At 37.5% G+C, this 27,969-nt stretch overlaps 1 protein-coding gene across 6 annotated transcripts; it reads right to left on the bottom strand.

Annotated features, from left to right (window-relative positions):
- Positions 1-27,877, bottom strand: ZNF420 (zinc finger protein 420). 6 transcript variants are annotated; one of them, XM_061385947.1, is made up of 5 exons: positions 27,298-27,387; positions 25,615-25,665; positions 17,246-17,332; positions 15,822-15,948; positions 1-3,205 (listed from the first exon to the last, which is right to left on the bottom strand). In XM_061385947.1, the coding sequence occupies exons 3-5, from the start codon at positions 17,252-17,254 to the stop codon at positions 1,278-1,280; spliced, it is 2,064 nt and encodes a 687-aa protein (XP_061241931.1). In that variant the 5' UTR covers positions 17,255-17,332; positions 25,615-25,665; positions 27,298-27,387; the 3' UTR covers positions 1-1,277. The 6 variants fall into 6 exon arrangements, with proteins under 6 accessions (XP_061241931.1, XP_061241932.1, XP_061241936.1 ...); XM_061385948.1 differs by lacking the exon at positions 25,615-25,665 and having other exon boundaries at positions 27,298-27,385; XM_061385952.1 differs by lacking the exons at positions 15,822-15,948; positions 17,246-17,332; positions 25,615-25,665; positions 27,298-27,387 and adding exons at positions 7,290-7,374; positions 12,308-12,434.
- Between the last annotated feature and the right edge of the window lie 92 nt (positions 27,878-27,969).

Here is a 27,969-nt window from a genome sequence, read left to right on the forward strand (position 1 = left end):
TCAACAAACAAGTTTAATTTTATATAAAGAAATACAGAAGGCAGGCAGACCCAAAATGGTATGGCTGTTCCATAAAATCAACGTAAGTGGAGACATGTTCTGTAATCCTGTTCCATCATCCTTAATACTCAGATACCATTCTCAAAGTTCCTACAGAATTGCCAGAGCTGCAGATTTAAATATCCACATTGTAGGCAGTGAAACAAAAAAGTGCAAAAAAGGAAATTATTTCTTAAATGTTCTATTCATACAAACACTTCTTCCAGCTTATAGATCTTCAAGGGAGGCTGAGAAAGTTTTTCAGCCAAGAATTCTATTACTGAAGAAAAAAGAATGAATTTGGGGTAGGGAAATAGTCTCTGATACAGATTCACATCATTTTTAATTGCAAAATAGCCTATAATATCAGTTTTTTTAGTTTAACTCAAAAGCTGTGCATTCAAATTCTTAAAAATTTCTTCATAGAAAGATTTATTTTGGCTATCCATTTTTTTTTTTCCTTTCAAAGTAACACTCGTACCTAGTGGTCAGAGATGGCAGAAAATAAGAGCTTTTGGACTTTGTTACAATTCAAATCTCTTCAACGATTCACTGATTAAATCTACAGGGTTCTTTTTCTCATTATGAATTTCCTCTTACAGCATATGGGACAAGGTGTGAATGAAAGCATTCTCATATTCATTACAGCATACAGTGCCTTCCTCTCAAATAATCAAGGTTCAGGGCTAATGAAAGATTTCTCAATATTCATTATACTCATAAATGTCTTCTCGTGCAAATTCTCTAAAATAACACGAGTAATAATGATAGCTAATATTTGTAAAATGCTATGTTGAAGGCACTGGTCTAAGAACCTTACATTTAATAACTTATATAATACTTCTGAGAATCTTATAAGGAAGGTATTCTTCTTAGGTCTATCTGATAACTGAGTAAACCAAAGCAGCAGTTAATTATCATGTTAAACATCACAAAGGAAAGCAACTGAAAGAGTCAGATAATTTTGAAAAAGACATATGTCTATGGCTAAAAGTCTTCCTATATTTACATGAACAGAATTATTGTCTATTATAATTTGTTAAATTTGAGTAGGTTTCCAGTAATGACAGGTTTTTCTACATGGATTACATTAGCATTATCTTTCCCCCATACAAATTCACTGATTCTGAACTTTATGAAGCACATGTGTTTACATGTTCACATTTTAAGAATTCTTTGATAATAATGAATTAATGACCAGAGAAGGCTCTCTATATTAATTACAAGCATCAGGTAATTCATATATAAACTTGTGAGTCATGACTGAAGTCTATCCCACATTCCTTATATGCAAAAGATTTCTCACTGATATGAATTCTTTGATGTTGAGTTAGTTGTGAACCACGAGTAAAGGCCTTCCCACATTCCCGACACTGATATGGTTTCTCACCAGTATGAACTCTCTGATGTCGAGAAAGATGTGAGCTTTGAGTAAAGGCTTTTCTACACTCTTTGCATTCATAGGGTTTCTCACCAGTATGGATTCTCTGATGTAGAGTAAGTTGAGAACCATGACTAAAGGCCTTCCCACATTCCTTGCATCCATAGGGTTTTTCTCCAGTGTGAATTCGTTGATGTTGAGTAAGTTGTGAACCACGAATGAAGGCCTTCCCACATTCCTTGCACTGATACGGTTTCTCACCTGTATGAATTCTCTGGTGCTGTATAAGTAGTAAGCCACGAGCAAAGGCCTTCCCACATTCATTACATACATAGGGTTTCTCACCAGTATGAAGTCTCTGATGCTGAGAAAGATGTGAACTCTGCGTAAAGGCCATTCTACATTCTTTACATTCATAGGGCTTCTCACCAGTATGAATTCTCTGATGTTGTGTAAGCTGTGAGCCACGAATAAAAGACTTCCCACATTCCTTACACTCATAGGGTTTCTCACCAGTGTGAATTCTCTCATGCTGAGTAAGTTCTGAGCCACGACTAAAGGTCTTTCCACATTCCTTACACTCATAGGGTTTTTCACCAGTGTGAATCCTTTGATGTCGGGTAAGGAGGGAGCCACGATTAAAGGCCTTTCCACATTCCTTACACTGATAGGGTTTCTCACCAGTATGAATTCTCTGATGTTGAGTAAGTTGTGAGCCATGACTAAAGGTCTTTCCACATTCCTTACATTCATAGGGCTTCTCATTGGTATGAATTCTCTGGTGTTGAGTAAGTTGTGAGCCACGGATAAAGGCCTTCCCACATTCTTCACATTTATAGGGTTTTTCACCAGTATGAATCCTCTGATGTTGCATAAGTAATGAGCCACGAATAAAGGCCTTTCCACACTCCTGACATTCATATGGCTTTTCCCCATTATGTATTTTCTGATGTTGAGAAAGCTGTGAGCCACAAATAAAAGCTTTGCCACATTCCTTACATTCATAGGGTTTTTCACCAGTATGAATTCTCTTATGAAGAATAAGTTGTGAGAGTTGTGTAAAGACCTTCCTACATTCTTTACATTCATAGAGCTTCTCACCAGTATGAAGTCTCTGGTGCAGGGTAAGTTGTGAGTTCTGAGTAAAGGCCTTCCCACATTCTTTACATTCATAAGGTTTCTCCCCAGTATGGACTTTTTGATGTCGGGTGAGTTGTGAGCTTCGAATAAAGGCTTTCCCACATTCTTCGCATTTATATGGTTTTTCACCAGTATGAATTCTATGATGTAAAATAAGTTGGGAGCTCTGAGTAAAGGCCTTCCCACATTCCTTGCATGCATAGGGTTTCTCACCAGTATGAAGTCTCTGATGAAGACTGAGCTGTGAATCACGACTAAAGGCCTTCCCACATTGCTTACATTCATAGGGTTTTTCACCAGTATGAATACTCTGATGTTGAGTTAGGTGTGAGGCTCGTCTAAAGGCCTTCCCACATTCCTTACATTTATAGGGTTTCTCAGTAGAATGACACCTGGGATGTTGAGATAAATAAGCATGCTGGTTGAAAATAGACATGTTGTCATATATGATCATTCCTGGACTGAAATATGCCTGATTTTCTTGTTGCTTTTCCAATGTGCCTTTGACTTCCAAATAATCTCTGGAACTAGAGTTCTCAAGATCACAGTTTTCAAGTCTGGCACTCATTTCCCATTGGGATAATCCTGTTTCATAAATGTCTTTTTTTGGAGATAAGAGCTTGTTTGCCCCCCTTGAGGGCAAGTCTGAAAGGTAAGAGGAAAATTTCTGTTGTCATTTCAAAAGAACTTCCATAGTAGAAAAGACTGTATATGAAAAAATATACATGGAAATAATATCCATAGGAAATAACCTCAGTGTTTTCCAAACATTGTGTACTACTTACCTTTCACATCAGAACCTGATATATATTTGGTTTTATAAAACAATGCCTATTTTGTTTTCTATTTTATTCTATACTACACCATTTTAGTCATCTTTTTCCTCTCCACTCCATCTTCTCTCACACACAGAGTCAAAAACCACTAAACTGATTTCATGCCACAGTAATGTGTTGCTGGAACTTCCCTAATGGCCCAGTGGTAAAGAACCCACCTGCCAATGCAGGAGATGTGGGCTCCATCCCTGGGTCAGGAAGATCCCCTGGAAGATGAATTAATTACAAATGACCAGTGAGTTCATCAGTCATGCCTATGTAATGAAACCTTCATGAAAAGTCCTAACAGAAGGGATTCAGAGAGCTTCTGAGTCAGTGAATACACTGAAGTGTTAAAAGAGTGGTATACCTGGAGAGGGTATGGAAGCTCTGCAACTCTTCTCCATACCTTCCTATGGTATAAGCCTTACAGTTGGTGTGTTTTTTTTTTTTTCTTTTTCTTTTCTGTAATGCAAGAGTATGAGTTAAACTTTGATTGTCAAAGCATTCATTTCAAGCATGTCTGCACCAATAAACACGCTGCCAGCCACACAACTAGGTAGAGGCAGGCTGAGGCAGGCTGCATCCCCACAGTGAGCTCCTTTGTTTTAGAGACCTTAGTTGATTTCAATAAACTGGGCCACTTGTTTTTTATCTTCCCACGCTTTAGACTCCCAATTCCACGTTTTAAATTCACTAATGAGTGGGCCTGTGAAATCCTCAATCCCAGTTAAAGCAGAACCCCAGGCTCACACAGGCCTGTGTGCTGGCTCTCTTTCTCTCTCCTGCATTCTCCCTTCCCTAATAACCTCACTGTATGGCCTCAGATGTGCTGTGTAATTTCCAGGTCCTGTAAGTAAATAAACTTCTATTTTCTTAAAGTTTTCCTGATACATACTACTGATACATACTTGCAATCATCATAAGAACTACAAGGGCTGGTCTGGCCACAGTATTGATTATTGATAGGCTGATTCCAGCATAAACAGTAAAAACTACGCATTTCTTTCATTTAGCTGCTCCTGAGTTGTATCCTTTATAATAAACTGTTAAGTGTCAATGTTTCTCTAAGATCTGTGAACCATTCTAGCAAATTATTGAACCTGAGATTTATAGCCACTGAGAAACCCTGATTTACAGCCAGTCAGTCAGAAGTACCTGTGACAACTTGGAACTTGGAATTGTCATCTGAAGTGGTGGTCAATCTTATTGGACTGAGTCCTTAACTTGTGGTGTCTGTACTACTCTGGGGAGTCAGTGTCAGAACTGAGTTAAACTTTAGAATACCCAGTTGGCGTCCACCAAGAACTAGAGAATTGTTTGGTATGGGAAAATCCACACATCTAGGATCAAAAGTGTTGTGTAAGTAGAAGGAAACAGTATCTTACCCCCTTTTAGGACCTAATATAAACAGACAAGAAATAAAGACAGAGAAGACTGGAACATAAGATGGGTAGATGGGTAAAACTGATGACATGTTAACACATTACAACAAAATTAGAAATTACAAAAGCATGCAAAAAATATATAATGTAATTAAGATACTTCCATATAATGATTATCATAAAAGGAAAATGACAGAAAAGTAAAACCCACAATTTAAAACTAAATACCAAGAGCAACCTTGTGGGAAATCCCATGAGATTCAGCTAATGTACCACAGAAAACTTATAGCCTTAACTCCATTTATTAGAAAATAAGAAATAACTAAAAACAAGAGAATTAAGGTTCAACTCAAGAAGGAGAGAGAGAAATAAAACAATTAGCTATCTAAAAATCAATAAACAAGTAAACTAGAATGCAGAAAGAATAGAAATGGCTAGCAAAACTACAAGTTAATTATTTGCAAACACCAATACATGATACAGAACTTTGACATGTAGGAAAAAAATCAGATTGGGCACAAAGCCAAAACACTGGAAAAGAAAAGACCTTAAATCCCCCAAATCCAAAGGAATTAAAAAGTGTTTATGACAAAAAAAACTATATATAACTAAACAGTAAATTAAAAAATGCTGAAATGGATGAAAATAATTTTTTAAATGACCCATGAAGATAGAAAATCTGAATATATATCAATAACCACATTAGAATTTAAAATTTGAGTTCAATGTCTATGCTCCTAAAAGGCAATAGATACTGATGACTGACAGTATTATTGGCAAGATCATATATAACTGTTCTTGAACATATAAAAATATAGAAATCCATCCAAGTCATTTTACAAAATTAAATGAACTCAGGTAACAAAACTGGACAAAGAAAGCTCAGGAAAACCAATCCAATTTCACAAACAAACATAGGTAAATTTTTAAAAGTAAAATATTAGCAACAGAGAATCTAGCTGTGTATTTAAGGACTAATACATCATTATCAAATAAGGTTTATCCTACAAACACAGAAATAGCTCAACATCAGAAAATGTATTTTAAGATTCTAAGACCAAATGGCTCTTCCTTAACCTAATTAAGGGTATTAACCAGAAACCTACATAAACATATTTAATAGAAAATTTTTAAATTAAACATTAGAAGCACCCCCAATTAGTTTGAAAAACAAAACTAACTGTTTTCAAAATGTGATATACTCAAATACTCAGCTCCTTCTACTGATTAGTTTTCTTTTAATGGTACACATAGAAAATAAAAGGATCATACATTATATGTGGAGAGCAAATTATCAACCTAGAAATCCAAAATGATCCACTGAAAAACTATTAGATACTTCTGTAAGGTTATTATCAATTTACAGAGATGAATATTTAACTCTATGTATGTGTATTTATATCTATGAATTTTTTCACAGAACAAAATATTCCTATTTATAATATGAACAAAATTTATGAAGTACTAAGGAAATTACTTACCAAAAAATGTGTAAGATCTTTTAAAAAGGCAATGAAACTTTATAGAGGACATAAAAAGAAAAGTAGATATAGTATGTTCAAAGGTAGAAGGATTCAATACTGCAAGTAGATGAACAGTGGTCAGATTTCCCCAAAACACCAAGAAATGCTAGGTAATATATGACAAAGTATTACAAGTATTCCTTTTACAAGTATTCCACAGTTAAAAAAAAGTAAAGTGAAAGTGAAGTCACTCAGTCGTGTCCAACTCTTTGCGACCCCATGGACTGTAGCCTACCAGGCTCCTCTGTCCATGGGATTTTCCAGGCAATAGTACTGGAGTGGATTGCCATTTCCTTCTCCAGGGGATCTTCCCGACCCAGGGATCAAACCCAGGTCTCCCGCATTGTAGACAGACGCTTTACCGTCTGAGCCACCAGGGAAGTCCTCAAAAAAGAAAAAAAAAAAAAGTAAAGCAGATCCAAAGGGGGCAAAATGAAGAGATCATCAGAAGCCAGAGGTTAGCATGCTCTGAAGTCACAGCTACCCTTGGGACATTTGCTGACTTCACTTGCCTAAATGTCTGTATCTTAACGGTATAGAAAAAAACCAAGAGACAAAAAGGTCAAGGATTGGCACTGCTTCTCTTCACAAAATCAGAACTGTCCAAGGCCTACAGAGAAAGGAAAGGAAAAAGAGAAAGGAAAAAGATCCATCTGACCTCAAAGGAAAATGACAAGGGACATTTTTATCTTGCCCTAGAATCTCTATCAAATGAAGAAAAAGTGCTATGGATAATTTATCATTACACAAGAGCCCCCATGCTTGCAAGAAACTGAAGAATTAGACTGGTTTCCCAGGAACTGTAATTACTGAATGATACATGTAATATAAATGCTTGAAATATATGAAAATATAAAATCAAAATGAGAGGAAATATAGAAGAAATGAAAACATCTAAAGGAGAGGGAAAATAACAAAGTTCTAGAAATAAAGAAAACAATATAATCAATTATATTAAGATCTTAAGAAAATATCTTAAAACAGAGAGAAAATACAGATTACTTACAAAAGGAACAACAATGAGACAGATGGCAGACTTCTCAAGAGCAACAACAGAAGCCAGAAGACAGTGGAATAATATCTTCAGAGCACTGAGAAAAAAATAATTGTCAGCATAGAATTCTATACCCACTTAAATCATCAGGTAAAAATAAAGGTGAAGCAAAAAATATAAAATGAAGAGTATTTACTAATAATTGGTCTTGCCTAATGTATTTCAATCCCAGTAGGAAGGTATGATGGAAGCGGAACAGTGTGCAAATAAAAAGATAATCATGCAAATAAATCTACAACCAAATACTACCACTATAAAACAAAATTAATGCCCACTGTGGGGGGTTAAAGGAAACAATTAAAATATTAGTCAAAAATAACATATCAGATTGGAAAGATTAATCAAAATGAAAGTATTCTAACATTCTTTATTGTCCTGGGAGAAGGGAGATATTGTCACCTTTCTTAAGGATGTGTTTTTTAAGTGACACAAACAATAATAGTAATGATTAAATGACCAAAATAGACAGAAATACTCCTAAAATATTTAAACTCATGTCATTCAAATTTTTATCTACAAATTGACACATATTTTAATGTAATGATTATCCAATGTTCATCAAAGTGTAGAAAAAGAGTACAGTCACACACTGCTGGTACAATCCTGATAAGAATTTTGTGAAAATGAAATGTGTATTTGACATAGACATGTCAATTTCACATCTTTTTATAAATCTCTACTCACTGCCACAGCAGCCACCAATTCATTTCAAGGTAGATAGCAAACACCCTCTTCCAACAACACAAGAGAAGACTCTACACATGGACATCACCAGATGGTCAACACCGAAATCAGACTGACTATATTCTTTGCAGCCAAAGATGGAGAAGCTCTATACAGTCAGCAAAAACAAGACTAGGAGCTGACTGTGGCTCACATCATGAACTCCTTATTGCCAAATTCAGACTGAAATTGAAGAAACTGGGGAAAACCACTACCATTCAGGTATGACCTAAATCAAATCCCTTATGATTATACAGTAGAAGTGAGAAATAGATTTAAGGAACTAGATCTGATAGACAAGAGTGCCTGATGAACTATGGACAGAGGTTCGTGACATTATACAGGAGACAGGGATCAAGACCATCCTCAAGAAAAAGAAATGCAAAAAAGCAAAATGGCTGTCTGGGGAGGCCTTACAAATAGCTGTGAAAAGAAGAGAAGTGAAAAGCAAAGGAGAAAAGGAAAGATGTATCCATTTGAATGCAGAGTTCCAAAGAATAGAAAGGAGAGATAAGAAAGCCATCCTCAGCGATCAATGCAAAAAATAGAGGAAAACAACAGAATGGGAAAGACTAGAGATCTCTTCAAGAAAATTAGAGATACCAAGGGAACATTTCATGCAAAGATGGGCTCAATAAAGGACAGAAATGGTATGGACCTAACAGAAGCAGAAGATATTAAGAAGAGGTGGCAAGAATATACAGAAGAACTATACAAAAAAGATCTTCATGACCCAGATAATCACGATGGTGTGATCACTCACTTAGAGCCACACATCCTGGAATGTGAAGTCAAGTGGGCCTTAGGAAGTATCACTACAAACAAAGCCAGTGGAGGTGATGGAATTCCAGTTGAGCTATTTAAAATCCTAAAAGATGATGCTTTTAAAGTGCTGCACTCCATATGCTAGCAAATTTGGAAAACTCAGCAGTGGCCCCAGGACTGGAAAAGGTCAGTTTTCATTCCAATCCCAAAGAAAGGCAATGCCAAAGAATGCTCCAGCTACCGCACAATTGCACTCATTTCACATGCTAGTAAAGTAATACTCAAAATTCTCCAAGCCAGGCTTCAACAATATGTGAACAGTTAACTTCCAGATGTTCAAGATGGATTTAGAAAAGGCAGAGGAACCAGAGATCAAATTGCCAACATTTGTTGGATCATCAAAAAAGCAAGAGTTCCAGAAAAACATCTATTTCTGCTTTACTAACTTTGCCAAAGCCTTTGACTGTGTGGATCACCACAAACTGTGGAAAATTCTGAAAGAGATGGAAATACCAGACCACCTGATCTGCCTCTTGAGAAATCTGTATGCAGGTCAGGACGCATCAGTTAGAACTGGACATGGAACAACAGACTGGTTCCAAATAGGAAAAGGAGTACGTCAAGGATGTATATTGTCACCCTGCTTATTTAACTTATATGCAGAGTACATCACGAGAAATGCTGGGCTAGTTGAAGCACAAGCTGGAATCAAGATTGCTGGGAGAAATATGAATAACCTCAGATATGCAGATGATACCACCCTTATGGCAGAAAGTGAAGAAGAAGTAAAGACCCTCTTGATGAACATGAAAGAGGAGAGTGAAAAAGTTGGCTTAAAGCTCAACATTCAGAAAACGAAGATCATGGCATCTGGTCCCATCACTTCATGGCAATCACATGGGGAAACAGTGGCTGACTTTATTTTTTTTGGCTCCAAAATCACTGCTGATGGTGACTGCACTCGTGAAATTAAAAGACACTTACTTCTTGGAAGGAAAGTTATGACCAACCTAGACAGCATATTAAAAAGCAGAGACATTACTTTGTCAACAAAGGTCTGTTTAGTCAAGGCTATGGTTTTTCCAGTGGTCATGTATGGATGTGAGAGTTGGACGTAAAGAAAGCTGAGCGCCGAAGAACTGATGGTTTGAACTGTGGTGTTGGAGAAGACTCTTGAGAGTCCCTTGGACTGCAAGCAGATCCAACCAGTCCATCCTAAAGGAAATCAGTCCTGGGTGTTCATTGGAAGGACTGATGTTGAAGCTGAAACTCCAATATTTTGGCCACCTCATGTGAAGAGCTGACTCATTTGAAAAGACCCTGATGCTGGGAAAGATTGAAGGTGTAAGGAGAAGGGAACGACAGAGGATGAGATGGTTGCATAGCATCACCGACTTGATGGACATGAGTTTTGGTAAACTCCAGGAATTGGTGATGGACAGGGAGGCCTGGCATGCTGTGGTTCATGGGGTCGCAAAGAGTCGGACACAACTGAGCAACTGAACTGAACTGAACAATCCTTTATATCTGTGGTTTTTAATTGTTGCCCCTGAAATCCTAGGTATGAGAGTGAGGCATATAGTTTATCACAAGACCTCTGCAAAGCAGTATTCAAACCAAATATTATATGTGGAAAGAATAACTATGTTTTACTATTAATTAAAACAGTTAATATCTAGTAAAATATTTAACTTCCATTAAAATGTAAAATTTTTCAAATATTACAATTACTGAAAATTACAAAACTGCACTGCATTAAAATGAATAAAGTGCATGTGATAAAAAAATTAAAGATAACCAGTAAGAGCATATAAATGGTATATGTCTTCCAAACTAAACAAGGGAGGAAATGGACCTAAAAAAAATAACTCTACCCATCCCAATTAAGGAAAGACTTTAAAAGGAATCAAAGAAGATCAAGAGAGTAAGCCAAGGGAATTCCCTGGTAGTTCAGTGGTTAAAACTCTGTGCTCTCACTGTAGAAGGCACAGGTTTAATCCCTGCTGGAAAACTAAGACCTTGCATGCCACACACTCAAAAAAAAAGAAAAAAAAGAGTAAACCTAAAGCATTAAAACAGGAGAGAAATAAATCCAAACATATTCATATTGACAATAACAGTTAAATTTAAAATATAAATTCTCAGATAATATCATATTACAGTAGCCACCAAACATGTCAGAACATTTATTTGAACCTAAGGAACCTTCAAAAAAAATAATATCAGTGTCCTGTACTCATTGATTTAATTGGTCTGGGGTGTGGCTTTGGACCTGAAATTTTAAAAGGAACCCTGCTATTTCCAAAGTGTATATAAGTTTGGAAATAATTTCTAAATATTTTTCCAAAGTGGTTATGCCAATTGATACCAATGTCAGTAAGGTATAGAACTCTTAAAAGAAACAGATCTACTCATGTATAATTCATATACCTACAGTTCATTCATTTAGCATACATGCAACTCAACAGTTTTTACTATATTCACAGAGTTGTGTGTGCAACAATCATCACAATCAAATTTTATAACATTTTTATCACTTCAATAAGAAACCCCATATCAATTAGCAGCCATTTTCAACTCCCCCATTTTCACTTTTCTATCCACCCTCACCTCCCAGCCCCCACCCCAGGGCTGGGCAACCACTAATACACTTTCTTTCTCCATGGATTTGTCTATTGTGGACATTTCATTTAAAGGGAATCATATAAATAGTCTTTGTGTCTGGCTTCTTTCATTTAGCATATTTTCAAGGTTCATCCATGTTGTATGTATCACAACTTCATTCTTTTTTAATTGCTGACTAATAGTCCATTATAAGGATATATCAGTTTTATTCATCCATTCAGCTGACAGACATTTGGGTCATTTCCATTTTTTTGCTATTGTGAATAATGAAGTATATAATACTTCTGCCTTAAATAGTTGTAAACGCTTGATACTGTCATACTTCTTAATTTCTGCCAATCTAGTGTGTGTGAAACAATTATCTCACTGGTTTTAATTTGCATTTCTGGACTGCTAATGACGTTAAAGTTTTTCATGATTATTGGCTATTTGCATTCCCTTTTCCTTGAACTGTCTATAAATGTCTTTTACCTTTTTCTTAACCATCTATAGAAGATTTTTATATTCCACATACTAATTTAATCCTTCTGAATATGCATTGCAAGTATCTTCACCAAATTCAAGGCTTATTTTTTATGTCTTTTTATAAAGAGAATAATTTCCATGCAGTCAAATTATCAATCTTAGAATGATTATTAATATTTTTTAAAAGAACTAAACAGAACCTTTAGAAATATTCAATTTGGTTCTCCTCCAAATCTGTTCCTTTATAAAAACCTTTTATTGCTTGTCATTTTTGTGATTCAGTTTATTTCTTTGAATATTTCACCACTAGTTTATACTTACATTTAAAAATTCCAATATGTGAAATCATTTGCCACATAATCTGTTGTTTCCTTAGATTATCTATCACTCACCTGTGACCTGTTTCCTTGTGAGTTTGATGATATTTGTGAGCTCATCTTTTGTTGATCTTAATTTGTGAGAATTTTAAAGCCCTCTTACTTTGCTTCAGAGACAATATGCATTTGCTTCGGCCAGGATTCAGAGGGCATCACCTTAGAGAATAAAATGTCAACTCTTTTTTTTCTATTCTTTAACTATATTTCTTATTACTCTGTCATTCACTTTTCTTTAGATAAAATGTTTTCCTATTTTTCCTACAAAGTTAATGCCTGCCCCAAGCCCTTTATACTTACTATTTACTCCATCTACTTGGAATACTGTTCCCCCTGACTCACGCCCTTATTCAGGTAAAGTCTTTCTTCAAGTATTACTTTCTTAGAGAGGTTTTTCCAAAATCTACCTAAAATAATGCACCCCTCCATTTGCCATTTAGTTATTTGCCTATTCTACTTTATCTTTATTCATACTCTTTATTGCTACCTGCAATTGCTATATTTATTAAATAAATATATGTACACATACATGCACACACATACACACATATTTTTGTTTCCTTATTTTTTTGTATTTCTCCCACAAGAATGTAAGTTTCAGCAGAATAGGATCCTTGTTTAGATCATTATTTCTCCAGTGCCTACTACAATCATTGGCAGAGAACAGTCTTCCCAATAAATAAATATATTTTGAATAAACAAACATAGTTTTTGAAATGGAGACAATAAATCTAAATACAGAAAAGTCTGGAAAGTAACTGACCCTCAAATTTATATAAAAGGGTTGTTATGGGGTGGGAGAAGGGGAGGGAAGAGGCAAGAGACAATTATATGCTAGTGACTTGAAGAGTCCAAGGACTAAAGTCATTATTTAGGTAGGAAAATCACTTATTAAAGTTCTCATTGATATAGGCTCTGTTCCTTATTTTGCTATAGGAAAAAAAATCGACTTTCTTCGACAATCACAGGTTCTTCCTGAGCTAATTTCCAATAAAAGGCAGTTCTAGCATATTCATTCTTTGTAAAATACGCAGTTCTTAAAATATGATATTCAACTACAGAACACAAATAAGAGAATTTTTTTTGTAATGAACTGTGTTTGCTTGAATAGTTAGTAAAATACATTGATCCTCTGTCTCACTATATTAATTATAAGCTCTTCTGTTGTCAGAAAAACCATACATTTCTGTACCTATTTAAAAAATATTTAGAGTTGCTTTGGTAGATCTAAATTCTAACAATGAATCATAGCTTGCTTTTTCTGGCAATACTTTAAGTGTCCCAGAATTCATTTCTCTCCCCTGATCATCAAGGAAGAAGGAAGGAAGACAGAAGGAAGATAAGCAATTATATTTAAAGGATAGAGGAGATAAATGTACCCAATGAACTATAGATGGAGGTTCATGACATTGTACAGGAGACAGCGATCAAGACCATCCCCAAGAAAAAGAAATCCAAAAAAGCAAAATGGCCGTTTGAGGAGGCCTTACAAATAGCTGTGAAGAGAGAAGCAAAAAGCAAAGGAGAAAAGGAAAGATATACACACTTGACTGCAGAGTTCCAACTCACTTGAATGCAGAGTTCCAAAGAATAGCAAGGAGAGATAAGAAAGCCTTTCTCAGTAATCAGTGCAAAGAAATAGAGGAAAACAATAGAAGGGAAAGACTAGAGATCTCTTCAAGAAAATTAGATACCAAGGGAATAATTCATGCAAAGATGGGTTCGATAAAGGACAGAAATGGTATGGACCTAACAGAAGCAGAAGATATTAAGAAGAGGTGGCAAGAATACACAGAAGAACTATACAAAAAAGATCTTCATGATCCAGATAATCACGATGGTGTGATCACTCACCTACAGCCAGACATTCTGGAATGTGAAGTCAAGTGGGCCTTAGAAAGCATCACTACAAACAAAGCTAGTGAAGGTGATGGAATTCCAGTTGAGCTATTTAAAATCCTAAAAGATGATGCTGTGAAAGTGCTGCACTCAATATGTCAGCAAATTTGGAAAACTGAGCAGTGGCTACAGGACTGGAAAAGGTCAGTTTTCATTCCAATCCCAAAGAAAGGCAATGCCAAAGAATGCTCAAGCTACCGCACAACTGCACTCATCTCACATGCTAGTAAAGTAATGCTCAAAATTCTCCAAGCCAGGCTTCAACAATACGTGAACAATGAACTTCCAGATGTTCAAGATGGATTTAGAAAAGGCAGAGGAACCAGAGATCAAATTGCCAACATCTGCTGGATCATCAAAAAAGCAAGAGAGTTCCAGAAAAACATCTACTTCTGCTTTACTGACTATGCCAAAGCCTTTCACTGTGTAGATCACCACAAACTGTGGGAAATTCTGAAAGAGATGAAAGACCACCTGACCTGCCTCTTGAGAAATCTGTATGCAGGTCAGGACGCAACAGTTAGAACTGGACATGGAACAACAGACTGGTTCCAAATAGGAAAAGGAGTCCGTCAAGGATGTATATTGTCACCCTGCTTATTTAACTTATATGCAGAGTACATCACGAGAAACGCTGGGCTCGTTGAAGCACAAGCTGGAATCAAGATTGCTGGGAGAAATATCAATAACCTCAGATATGCAGATAACACCACCCTTATGGTAGAAAGCGAAGAAGAAGTAAAGAGCCTCTTGATAAACATGAAAGAGGAGAGTGAAAAAGTTGGCTTAAAGCTCAATATTCAGAAAACGAAGATCATGGCATCCAGCCCCATCACTTCATGGCAATTAGATGGGGAAACAGTGGAAACAGTGGCTGACTTTATTTTTGGGGGCTCCAAAAATCACTGCTGATGGTGACTGCAGCCATGAAATTAAAAGACTCATGGTCCTTGGAAGAAAAGTTATGACCAACCTAGACACCATATTAAAAAGAAGAGACATTACTTTGCCAACAAAGGTCTGTCTAGTCAAGGCAATGGTTTTTCTAGTCGTCATGTATGGATGTGAGAGTTGGACGATAAAGAGAGCTGAGGGCCGAAGAATTGATGCTTTTGAACTGTGGTGTTGGAGAAGACTCTTGAGAGTCCCTTGGACTGCAAGTAGATCCAACCAGACCATCCTAAAGGAAATCAGTCCTGAATATTCATTGGAAGGACTGATGCTGTAGCTGAATCTACAATACTTTGGCCACCTGATGCGAAGAGCTGACTCACTGGAAAAGACCCTGATGCTGGGAATGATTGAAAGCAGGAGGAGAAGAGGACGACAGAAGATGAGATGGTTGGATGGCATCACTGACATGATGGACATGAGTTTGAGTAAACTCCAGGAGTTGGTGATGGGCAGGGAGGCCTGGCATGCTGCAGTCCATGGGGTCGCAAAGTGTCGGACACAACTGAGCGACTGAACTGAACTGAATGAAACTATCCATTCTACTTCTAGCAATTTAAAACTATTCCTTTGAGAATAATACAAAACGCAGTTAATTACTTAAAAACAACCTTGAAATAATGGAAACGAAAACAGCCATTCCAAAGATAGATCCTGAAATACTAGGGGTAGATGTTCTTACCTAGTGACACTAAGTTACTATAGTTCTCCAACATCACATCTCTATACAAATCTCTTTGAGCTGAGTCCAGGCAATCCCACTCTTCCTGAGAGAAGTCAATGGCAACATCCCTGAACATCACTGATCTCTGAAACAGAAACATAATAGTAGTTGTGAAAATAAAGAAAATACTTTTTCAATGGAAGGGGAGATGATGGAGAGAGCTCTCTACAAAGAAGGGAACAGAACAATTTGGCTGGGCAGTCTTTTACATGGATGAGACACTAAACAAATTGGTGCTTCTCAAGTTTCTTTTTATGCTTGTTGCTGTAGATAGATTATCCATCTATGTTGCTGCATATAGAATATCTCATTATACACATAAATCTGGAAATTCATAAAGTAAATGCAACATCCCAATTAAAAGAAATAGCACACAAAGTACCCTGTATAATATGTATCTTATATACCATACATGCTCAATAAATGCGAGTTTCTCTTTCTTCTCCATTTAAGAAAGAAAAACATTTGGTAAATATTTCTGTAAAATCTTATAAAATCTCTATAAGATTTGTATAAAATGAAAGAATTTACTGAAACCTCAGGTTCATTATATTAATATCAGAACATTACATCAAAAAAAAGAACATTACATCATAAGCATTTTCCTATTACCAACAATTTAATAAATACTTAAAATAGGCTATACAATAGCTCCATATAATGACTATATCTAACTTAGTAAGTGTGCATCATTAAATACTTTAGGTTATATAAAAACCTTGTAAGCATTTCTTACTTTTGGGAGTTTATAATTCTCAATAGCATCATCATATGAATAATGATCTTTCTTGTTGCTATTCATCACTTAAAAAACTCACCTTTTTCCTTATTCCAAGCAACAGAAAGGTGGCATGGATAATCTAAACTTACACATTCAAGATTAGCCCAACATGCTGAATCTCAAAATGACCCATGTTATTGGTACTGGTCAATCAAGGATTCCCAGGGTAGATCCCTGATCCCTCTGTATTCAATCCCTAATTATGCTGATAATCTTAAAAGCTCACAAAGCATGAGGTCTTGCTATGTACGGACACTAAGCCCAGTAAACAGCAAATCCTACCTTGTCTAACCAGGAAACTTAGGTCTAAAGAGAATTTCAAAGTTTTCTCCTTTGTGGTGTGTAAACATCTCTGTGTCTCTGCTTTTGTTATATCAGTGCTCCCAGTCAAAGATGCTCATTGGATTTTTGCCTAAGCATGTGAGTATAAACTAGACTAGAAAGGCATACTTAGGGAAAACACTATCACTTATAACAATGGAACAAACCAGAAAGCACATTTCTGAGTGCGGTGAGTCAGGAAGGAAGTTTTCAGAATAAGCAATACAAACATGCACATACTCTGTAAAAAAGTGATTATTTAAAGAGGGTACTGGTTTACCTGAGCCATGGTTTTTAGAGCTGTGAGACATGATTGATCATCTTCTAGATTCCTATTTTAGAGAAGCACAGTCTGGAAAAGGTAGTGCTGGGGAGGGAAAAACAAAACCATGAGCCCATGCTTTGTACAAAGCTCCATATGGATAAGTCAGAGTTATCTTTGTTGTTTACCTCTTCCTGTCTCTTTCTACTATCCACAAAATACACACTAAGCAGGGGTGAAACAGGTAGGTGATGGCTGTTACCCTGGTCAAACTCAATGCTCTCTCAATATACAAAAGAAAATATTTACAACTTCTCTGTTTCTAAAATGAAACTTGTAGGCAATAAGACACATTTATATACAGTACAGGAAATGGCAACCCACTCCAGTACTCTTGCCTGGAAAATCCCATGGACAGAGGAGCCTGGTAGGTTATAGTCCATGGGGTCACAAAGACTTGGACATGAGCGAGCGACTTCACTCATTCATACCAAAAAGAAGAGAGAATGCCCACCTGTTACATTTTAATATGTTAATGATCATACACAACAACACAGAAGGCACAAACAGTTAAATACTTATGCTTACAACCACAGAAAACATGTCGTTGACATCACTTACAGTTGACATTTTAAAATAAAGGCCATATGTGTGTGTGTCCGTGTGTCTGTGTCTGTAGAATCAAGGAAATGCATTAACTACAAACAGAGACTTCTACAAGTATGAGCTAACTGGCAACTCAAATATCACAAGCAGCGTTGCCACCAGTGCTGTAACTTTTTAAAATGGTTTTTAAAAACTCAGTAAATTTCTGAATAAAACAAAGTACAATCTTTTATCAAACCATGATAGCATTCCTGGAAGATTTAGCTAACAGTAAAACTATGCAATTAATAGTAAAAGAGAAAAGTTGAACAATTTGAAAAGTATGTGAGAGATTCTAGACCCAAATAATAAAAAACACATTCCACCCCGCCTGCAGCTGTGGTCCTCATTTTGCGGGTCACTGAACAATTTTTTTGTTGTGTACTGCAGGTCATCTAGATCAGAAGTTGGACAAACTATTGCCCACCAACTATCTTTTAAAATAAAGCTTTACTGAAATACATCTATACTCTATACTCATTCATTTATATACTGTCTTTGGTGGTTTCCACACTATAATGGCAGAGCTGAGAGCTGCAAGAGACCATATGGCCCATTAAGCCTAAAATATGTACCGTCTAGCCCTATACAGAAAAGCTGTCACACCTATGATCTAGATTCATGGTTTGCTTCAGTCTTTCAAAAGCCAGAAGCCTTCAACCTCAGTTCAGTTATCTTAACATTGACAAGCACCCAGTTATATTTCTAAAACATCCCTGCAGAAAGTCACTGCCTCTACAGAGAATCACTGATACAGGTGCTCAACAAATAATTAGAAACTCCACTTCTTCCAGCTGCAATAGGTAACTATGCCCATCATAACAATAAAAGAGAATTCAGGTGAAATGAAAATCACAATTAAAAATGCATCACAGAGCTAAAGATACAAATTTAAGTGAACTAATTAAACTCCAAACAGTGCCAAGTTTTTCTTAAAAGACCTATGTGGATGCTCCCATTCATGGCAGGTTTAAACTAAATTTTACTTACCTTAAAGGTAAATAATCCAATTATTTCAATAAAAGGACAATATCAAAACAAGACAAAAAGCAAATTCCAACTATATGCTGTCTATAAGAAACACACTTTAAATACAAAGACACAGATAGGTTAAAAGTTAAATGGAGAAATATATATCATACAAACGCTAAGTATAAGGATGCTTGGGGCTGGTGCACTGGGACGACCCAGAGGGAGGGTATGGGGAGGGAGGAGGGAGGAGGGTTCAGGATGGGGAACACAGGTATACCTGTGGCAGATTCATTTCGATATTTGGCAATACTAATACAATACTGTAAAGTTTAAAAATAAAATAAAATTTAAAAAAAAAAGAAAGCTTGTATACTCATATTAATATAAGGCAAAATAGATTTCAAGACAAAGAGTAATACTGGAAATAAATGATAAATTTATCAAGAAAACATAGCCATCCTAAATGTGTAGAGACTTAACAAAAAAATATCAAATACTGAAAGCAAAACTTGACAGAACTAAAAGAAATAGACAAATCCACAATCAGATTTGGAAATTTTAACATCTTTCTCTCAGTAACTGATACAACAAAAATTTTTTAAAATTAGTAACAATATAGAGGATTTATTCAAAACTATCAAGCACTATGATATAATTGCTATCATACCCAACTGTCAAGAACATCACACTCAACTGTCAAAAGCTGAGATGTGCTAGAGTGAGCTGAGCTGCCAGTTGTTAGAAAAGCTGATGAAGACAACAGCCAAAATAAAGTACCAGTCAAGCCCTTAATCTTTAATCACTTACTAATCAGCTAGTATAAGCAAGAGGCTAGCCAAGAGAAAGTGCTGACTCCCCTACTGATCCATTTCCCCCCACGAAACAGCACGTAAAGAGGGTCAGAAGGATAAATACAGATGCGTGGAATCATCTCACTGTCAAAGGAGTACCAAAAAAAGAGGCCCCTCCCATTTCATGGAGAGGGAGATAGAGGAAGGGCTAGGAGCAGAAGAGTATTGAGTACCAAGTCACAGTGGAGACAAAGTATCAAGGTTTGCCTCCCTATCCATGATAAGGAACTCTTGGCAGAGGTACCTGATAAAGAGGTATTGAAGGACTTTCCTGGTGGTACAGTGGATAAAAATCTGCCCGCCCGTGCACAGGACAAAGGTTCAATCCCTGGTCTGGGAAGATTCCCACATGCCACAGAGCAACTAAGCACAGCGCCACAACTACAGCTCTCTGAAACTAGAGAAAACCTGTGCACAGCAGCAACCAAATAGGTAAATAAATGTACTCTTTAAAAAGAGAGAGAGATTATAATGGAGACGAGAGAGATTATAATGGAGGCACTTGGGTTAGAGAGGCAGATGTGCATTAAGAGCATGACTGGCGAGGGGGCCTGAATCCTGGACTGCAACTCCCTTAGGATAACCACAACCAAAGTACTAAAAATATTTTAAGTGTGAGTCATTCAGAGTATATTTTCTGGTCTTGGTTCACACACAATTAAATTAGAAATAACAATAAGAGTTTTAGTAGAAACTTCAAATATCTGCAAATTAAACATACTTCTAAATAACCCATAAGAAGAAATCACAGGAGATTAGAAAATAGATTGAACTGAATGACTATGAAAACACAACTTATTGGAACTTCCCTGGAAGTCCAGTGGTTAGGACTCCACAGTTCTCTTGCAGGGGGCATGGATTCAATCTCAGGTCAGGGAATTAAGATTCCACAAGCTGCAAATTACCAAATTTTGTGGGCTGTAGCAAAACCAGTATTTAAAGGAAAATTTATAGCTTTAAATGATAGGTAAAAAGAGAGAGATCCCATCAGTGCTTTAGGTTCCCACATTCAGGAGCTGGCCAAAGAACAAATGAAGCTCAAAGTAAGAGGAAAAGAAATAAAGAAATAAACACAAAATCCACAATGGATTCAAAATGGATCCATTAAAATCCAAAATGGATTGACAGGGAATCAACAAAGTAAAAAATGTGTTCTTTCAAAAGATTAATACAATTGATAAGCTTCTAGCAAGTCTATGGAGAAAAAGAAATTACCAATATGGAGAATACACTACAGACTTCATAGGCATTAAAAGGATGACACAACTCTATGCCAATAAACTTGACAACATGAATGATATGGACAAATACCTTAAAAGACAAAATATTAAAAGTCACAGAAGAAGAAACAAAAAAGAAACTGCCCCACAGATATTAGAGAAATTGAATTTTCAGTAAAAAACAAAACACCCTGTCCACAGAGAGGACCCAGATGACTTCACCAGTAAATTCTACCAACATTTAAGGCTGATATAGTACTATTCTTGCATAAACTTTTTCAGAAAGTAGGAAAAAGAGTAAACATTCTTTTTTACATTTTGAGGCAAAAAACCCATAATACCAAACTTGACAAAAATATTACAAGAAAAAAATTATAGTTCAATATCTCTCATTAACACAGACACACAAAAAATTGTAAGGTAATATCAAATAGACTCCATTTGACTTTGGAACTGTGTTTCATATAAGACAAAATTAAATCAAACTGGAAAAAAAATCCCTAAGAACCAAAAGCAAATTGAAACAAACTTATCTGTTCATAATACTAGCAGGGTAAACACAGAAAGGAAGTGTTTATTTCAAGGAACTTTAAAATATATACATTTGACATTAGATTCCTAGTGCAATATAACCTACAGACAAAATAAATATAAACTGTTTTTCAGCAGCTATACTGTTATTAATTATATTGGCATTCTTATTCTAAAATATTTACATTCTGAAATAATAACATCAGGTACACAAATATCAATGAAAATAAAGCAAATATGTAGTTATCTTAATGTTATTAAGAATAAAGATTTCCAGAGTACAAAAAGAGATACAAATGTAAAAATTAAGAAAAACTATAACCTTTAAATTCATTGGAAATATCAGTATAAACTCAGGATCCATTTTTCTCCTAAAAAATACATATGTAACCAGCTCTATAAAAACCTACAAGCAAAAAAAAAAAAAAACACCTACAAGCAATAACAACCAGTAGCAATGAAAACTATCACCCTAATTGTGGCTTTTTTTTTTTTTTTAATTGTGGCTTTTTAAAACAGTTTACCACTAAAAGGAACCACAGCTCCATATAGAAGTGGCTGATTTCATATTTAACACAGGAAAATATGGGCTTAGAACATCCTGTCACACCAGAAAGTTTGGAATCTACCGAAGACTCCAAAAGCCATCATAAGGAATTCAAAAAGAGCCAAGTCAGAAGTAGTAAAGTAGTAAAGAAGATCCCACTGGTAAAAGATAATTTAAGTTTTAATAAGAATAACTGCTACAGACTGAACATACCAAACATATTTGAATCAACAAGTTCTTAATGGTAATTTAAAAGAAAAACATAGGATAAATTTTGAAAGACACTGAAAAATAATGAGATGTAAAATTAAGCTCTCATCCTATTTTTTTTTTTTTGCCATATTTTAGTTCTCCCACCAGGGACTAACCCTGGGCCTGGGCAGTGAGATCACCGAGTGCTAGCACGGGACCACCAGGGAATTCCCTATTCTACTTTTTTTGCATAAGCTATACTTCAGAGTAACTAAGACACTGATGAGAGGATGGTTCCCTTTGTAGAAGTATCCCAGCTAATAAATGCAGAAGAAATTATAGAATTAAATAATATTCTGTAACTTCTGATAAAATAATGGATTCTAAAGGAAAGATTATCAATGGCTGCTAACATCATATAAAGGAAAACAACCAAATGTTATTCACTACTTCAGATACATACAAACACATGCACTCATACATATATATCACTTGAAAGAAAAGTAGAAGAATAAAGGCAAGTACAGGGAGTTATCTACAGAGGGAAGAGACAAGGTGAAAGGGACAGGAATGGATGCTAGACTTCTCTAAATTCACCTTGTTCTATAGTTTTGATTTTAGAAATATGTAAATATTTTATGTGATTTTAAAACAAAATTAAATCAAAGTGGTGGGAAGACAATCCCTAAAAGTAGAAAGCAAGGTGAAACAAAGGAGCCTGTGTCTCTCAAGTTGATGGTTTACCTATAAGAAAGGTTATTATAGGTGACTTTAAAAACATAGAATTTGATTACAGATCCTTTAGTGGGTTATGTCCTATTGAACTACATGAAGTCTGGGCTGTTTTCTGTATTTATAAGATTAGCAAAAATGTTGGCCTTGTTATTTTGAAACTCTTCCTCTCAATCCAAAAGGAAGCAGAAAAAAATGGAAAAAGAAAGAACAGATAAAACAAATATAAATGGCAAGATGATAGATTTGACCCCAACTGTACCATTAACCACACTAAATACAAATAGTAAAAACACTCCAATTAAAAAACGGATATTGTTAAACTGGATAAAAACACAAGATCCAACGAACTGCTGCCTACAAGAAACGTACTTTATCAGAACACAAATAGGTTAAAAGTATAGAAAAAGACTGGACCTTAAAGAAAGCTGAGTGCCAAAGAACTGATGCCTTTGGGGAACTGTGCTGGAGAAGACTCTTGAGAGTCCCTTGGACTGTAAGGAGATCAAATAGTCAATCCTAAGGAAATCAACCATGAATATTCATTGGAAGGACTGACGCTGAAGCTCCAATACTTTGGCCACCTGATGTGAAGAGCCGACTCACTGGAAAAGACCCTAATGCTGGGAAAGACTGAAGGCAAAAGGAGAAGCGGGCGGCAGAGGACGAGATGGCTAGATAGCATCACCGATTCAATGGACATGAATCTGAGCAAACTCCAGGAGATAGTGAAGGACAGGGAGGCCTAGCATGCTGCAGTCCATGGGGTCTCAAAGACTCAGACACAACTTAGCACCTGAACAGTAACAACACAGAAAAAGATATACCATGCTAACATTAATGAAAAACAGCTGAAGTGGCTATATTAAATATCAGATAAATTAAATGTTCAAGCAAAGAATATTACCAGAGGAAACCATTTCAGAATGATAAAGGGGTCAATTCAACATCTGGACATATAGTCTGAAATATTTATGTAACTAATAATACAGCCTCCAAATAAATGAAACAAACTGATAGAAATTACAAAGAAAGGTAAATCCAACTCACTCAATAAGAGTACAGAAGATTTAAGGGGGCTTTCTTGGTGGCTCAGGAGTAAAGAATGCAATACAGGAGATGTGGGTTCGATCCCTGGGTTGGGAAGATCCCCTGGAGGAGGGCATGGCAACCCACTCCAGTATTCTTGCCTGGAGAATCCCATGGACAGAGGAGCCTGGCAGGCTCAGGTCCATAGGGTTGCAAAGAGTTGGACACAACTGAAGCGACTGAGTACAGCACACAGAAGATTTAAACACTACCAATCCATCTGTCTTAGCAAGTATTCACAGAACATTCCACCCAACAGTGGCAGAATACAGTCTTTTCAGTGCACACCAAACATTTATAGGAGAGCCCACACGTTCTGGGTCATAAAATAAATGTTCATAAATTTAAAACGATTCAAGTCATATGAAGTGTATTCTCTGAACATAATGGAATGAAATTAGAAATCAGTAGCAGAAAAACATCTGGAAGATCCTTAAAATGTTTGAAAACTAAATAAAGTGTTGCTAAATAACCCCATAACGACAAAGAAGAAATCCAAAGGCAAACTAGGAGGGATTATGAACTGAAGGCAGAATAACTGAAATAAGATTACCAAGTGATAACTTTTAAGGTGGGCATGTGATAGTTCATTACACTTTTGTGTATCTCTGAAAAAAAAAAAAGTTAAAACAGAATGCTGCTATGTCAGAAATAACACAACAGAGCTCTTCCTTTTGAAATTTATGGATCTCAAGGTCCTTCTTCCTCAATTTAACCACTACTAGGAAGCATCTGGGAGAAGGCAATGGCATCCCACTCCAGTACTCTTGCCTGGAAAATCCCATGGACGGAGGAGCCTGGTAGGCTGCAGTCCATGGGGTCGCTAGGAGTCAGACACGACTGAGCGACTTCACTTTCACTTTTCACTTTCATGCACTGGAGAAGGAAATGGCAACCCACTCCAGTGTTCTTGCCTGGAGAATCCCAGGGATGGGGAAGCCTGGTGGGCTGCCGTCTATGGGGTCGCACAGAGTCGGGCACGACTGAAGTGACTTAGCAGTAGCAGGAAGCATCTACAGAGAAGGCAATGGCACCCCACTCCAGTACTCTTGCCTGGAAAATCCCATGGACGGAGGAGCCTGGTGGGCTGCAGTCCATGGGGTCGCTACAGTCGGACACGACTGAGCGACTTCACTTTCACTTTTCACTTTCATGCACTGGAGAAGGAAATGGCAACCCACTCTAGTACTTTGCCTGGAAAATCCCATGGACAGAGGAGCCTGGTGGGCTGCAGTCCATGGGGTCGCTAGAGTTAGACATGACTGAGCGACTTCACTTTCACTTTTCACTTTCATGCATTGGAGAAGGAAATGGCAACCCACTCCAGTGTTCTTGCCTGGAGAATCTCAGGGACGGGGGAGCCTGGTGGGCTGCCGTCTGTGGGGGTCGCACAGAGTCTGACACGACTAAAGCCACGCAGCAGCAGCAGCAGCAGGAAGCATCTATCACAATTAACTGCACATAAATTCCTTGCTCCCAGTCTACAGAAAATTGCCTGGCCCCTCCATCATTTGAGAAGGCTTAGGTGGGACATTTCAAAAAGAAAAGATTCTTACGTCCTGAAAAAACAAAATCATTTCATGAAACAAAGAGGAAACATATACACACCTTGAAGCTTGCTTCTGACTGTACAACAGTCATTCTTCCTTCCTCTGGGTGCTACTCTCAGAGGGGGAAAAAAAAAGAACCATGAGATACTGGCCCTTTCTGAAGGTATACTCTAAATTAGAACCCCCACCCCATTAATCTACCCCTCATTTAATACAGAGGAAAATCAGAAGGAAACTAGAACAGTTCTGCACTTTCTGTATTAGAAAGAAGGGCCAAGATCACAGCCATCTTGGGCTAGAATCTGTTTCTGAATTCAAAGCTGTCTGTTGGAGACAAGCTGCAGTGGAGTATACAATTTCCCAAGTCTCTCACTGACTCTTCTAGAACACTCTCTGGAAGTATTTCCACTCCTGGAATTCCATTACATTTCCCAGTGACCTGTCTTGAAGGTGCCATCAGTTCTAAAATTCTCATCTCAAGAATCTGTGCTTTAGAAATAACTAATATTCTTGAATCAGGAGTTCAAATTTCTGACTTATTCCTTCCTGTCACTTTTCTGCATTCAAAACCCTGAAGGTTATAAGGTGAGAGGGCACCAGCAAGCAGTAGGGAAGTTACATCTTAAATTCCACAGCAAACTAAGGATAAATATGAAAAATGAAGCACCACAGCCAATGTGTGAAAAGAGGGGAAATGACTCACTGTGATCAAAAGAGAAAGAAGTGATCCTCAGAGGACCACATGGGATTCTTTGGTTTTTTTTTTTTGTAATATTTATTTATTTGGCTGTTCCAGATCTTAGTTGCAGCATGAAGGATCTTTAGTTGCAGCATGTGGGATCTAATTCCCAAACCAGGGATGGAACCCAGGCCCCCTGGATCCGAAGCAGGGCATCTTAGCTACTGGATCACCAAGGAGGTACCCACATGGGATTCTTGATCCATAGGCAGACTCAGCCCCAGAATGAATCCAGAAATACCAAGATGCAATTTTACCTCTGTATCCAGATAAACTTCCATAAGGTCACAGGCTATGAAACATACAAATGACTTACAGAGTCACACACGATCACATTTCCACAGTCTCACAGCCAGTCACAATCACCAAGTTAACACTTCACTGTTTGACCATCTAGTCTGAAAATCCAATCCTACACCGAACATACACATCACTCAAGCACATACAAGCACCCTGCTGGGGACACACAAAGCCCAAAATAACCTTTCACAACAACACTTTTACTCTTTTCACAGTCATTCAATCAGATAGTCAGAAAAACACAACCACGTACCAGTTCAAGGAAACAGGCAATCACAAACATCGTGTTACAGAAACACGATCATAACACCTCAAAGTCACAGGCAAACCCCAGTAACACACACACAACCTCAAAGTAACACAAGCACTTCCAAACAGCCTGTCACAACAACACTGTCGCAAGCCGCAGTCTTGAACAAACGGTCCACACACAATTATACTGTCACATAAGCACATTTCCACTCAGGGAAGCAAGCGGTCAGGAATACAGTCAAAGCAGAACTACCACATCCTCAGAGTCACAAACAACTCACACTCACACAAACGCTTACACACAAAACCACAGTAGTACACGCCCATTCGCCGATACGGTAACCAATACCAGGTTGCCTGACACACACACACACACACACACACACACACACACACACACACACCACGACGCTTCCTCGGAGCGTTTCCGCCCTGGCGTTCCGGACATACCTCGATAGAGGGTGCAGTTCAGGGCCCAGGATCTGGTGCCCGGAGTCCCTGCCCGGTTTCGGGTTCGCCCGCCCTGCGGGAGCCAGGCCAAACTCCTCCAGGGACGCAGCCCTCTCCCCATGCGACGTCCCCAAATCACGCGAAAAAAACGGAAATGAAGCCGCTTCGGGACGCGGTGACTCTGGGAAATGTAGTCCAACTCCGGCAGGCTGTGGCTGACGGCCAGGACGCTAGGAGACCTAGTTCACCAACTCCCGGCGGGCTTCGTGGACCCCACTGCTGCTAGAACCAGTTAGCTCCAAATGCCGCGCCCGGAGATTTCTGGGAGAGCTCGCCTGTGCTCATTGCGCAGGCGTGGGACGCGCTTGGCTCTAGCCTTTGGGGCAAAGACTGCGGCTGCTGTTGAGTGGTGTTGGCCGGTCAGGACAAAGTGGGACAGGCAGATAGGGCAGATGCAGGGAATCAGTTTGAGCGTCAGATTGACACGAGATCCTGTGTGTCCCTTTGGTGCAGGTGAATATGTGCGAGACATTGCGAGATATTTTCGGGTGGACTAGGAGTCCCTCGGTGACCGGGTGTAGGATTGTGTTTTTGCCTGTGTGTGATTCTATGTGCTGCTGGATGTCAGGTGATTCGTACTAGAAGCTGCATAGTAATAGCATTTTATAAATG

Source organism: Bos javanicus, chromosome 18 (genome assembly GCF_032452875.1).
Source record: "Bos javanicus breed banteng chromosome 18, ARS-OSU_banteng_1.0, whole genome shotgun sequence".
Taxonomy (NCBI): Eukaryota; Metazoa; Chordata; class Mammalia; order Artiodactyla; family Bovidae; genus Bos; species Bos javanicus.

Excerpts from the sequence above, each read along its gene's own strand:
- ZNF420 (XM_061385947.1), bottom strand. Across the intron at positions 3,206-15,821 it reads TAGTAACTTAGTGTCACTAG|ACTTGCCCTCAAGGGGGGCA; the intron begins GTAAGAACATCT and ends CTTACCTTTCAG.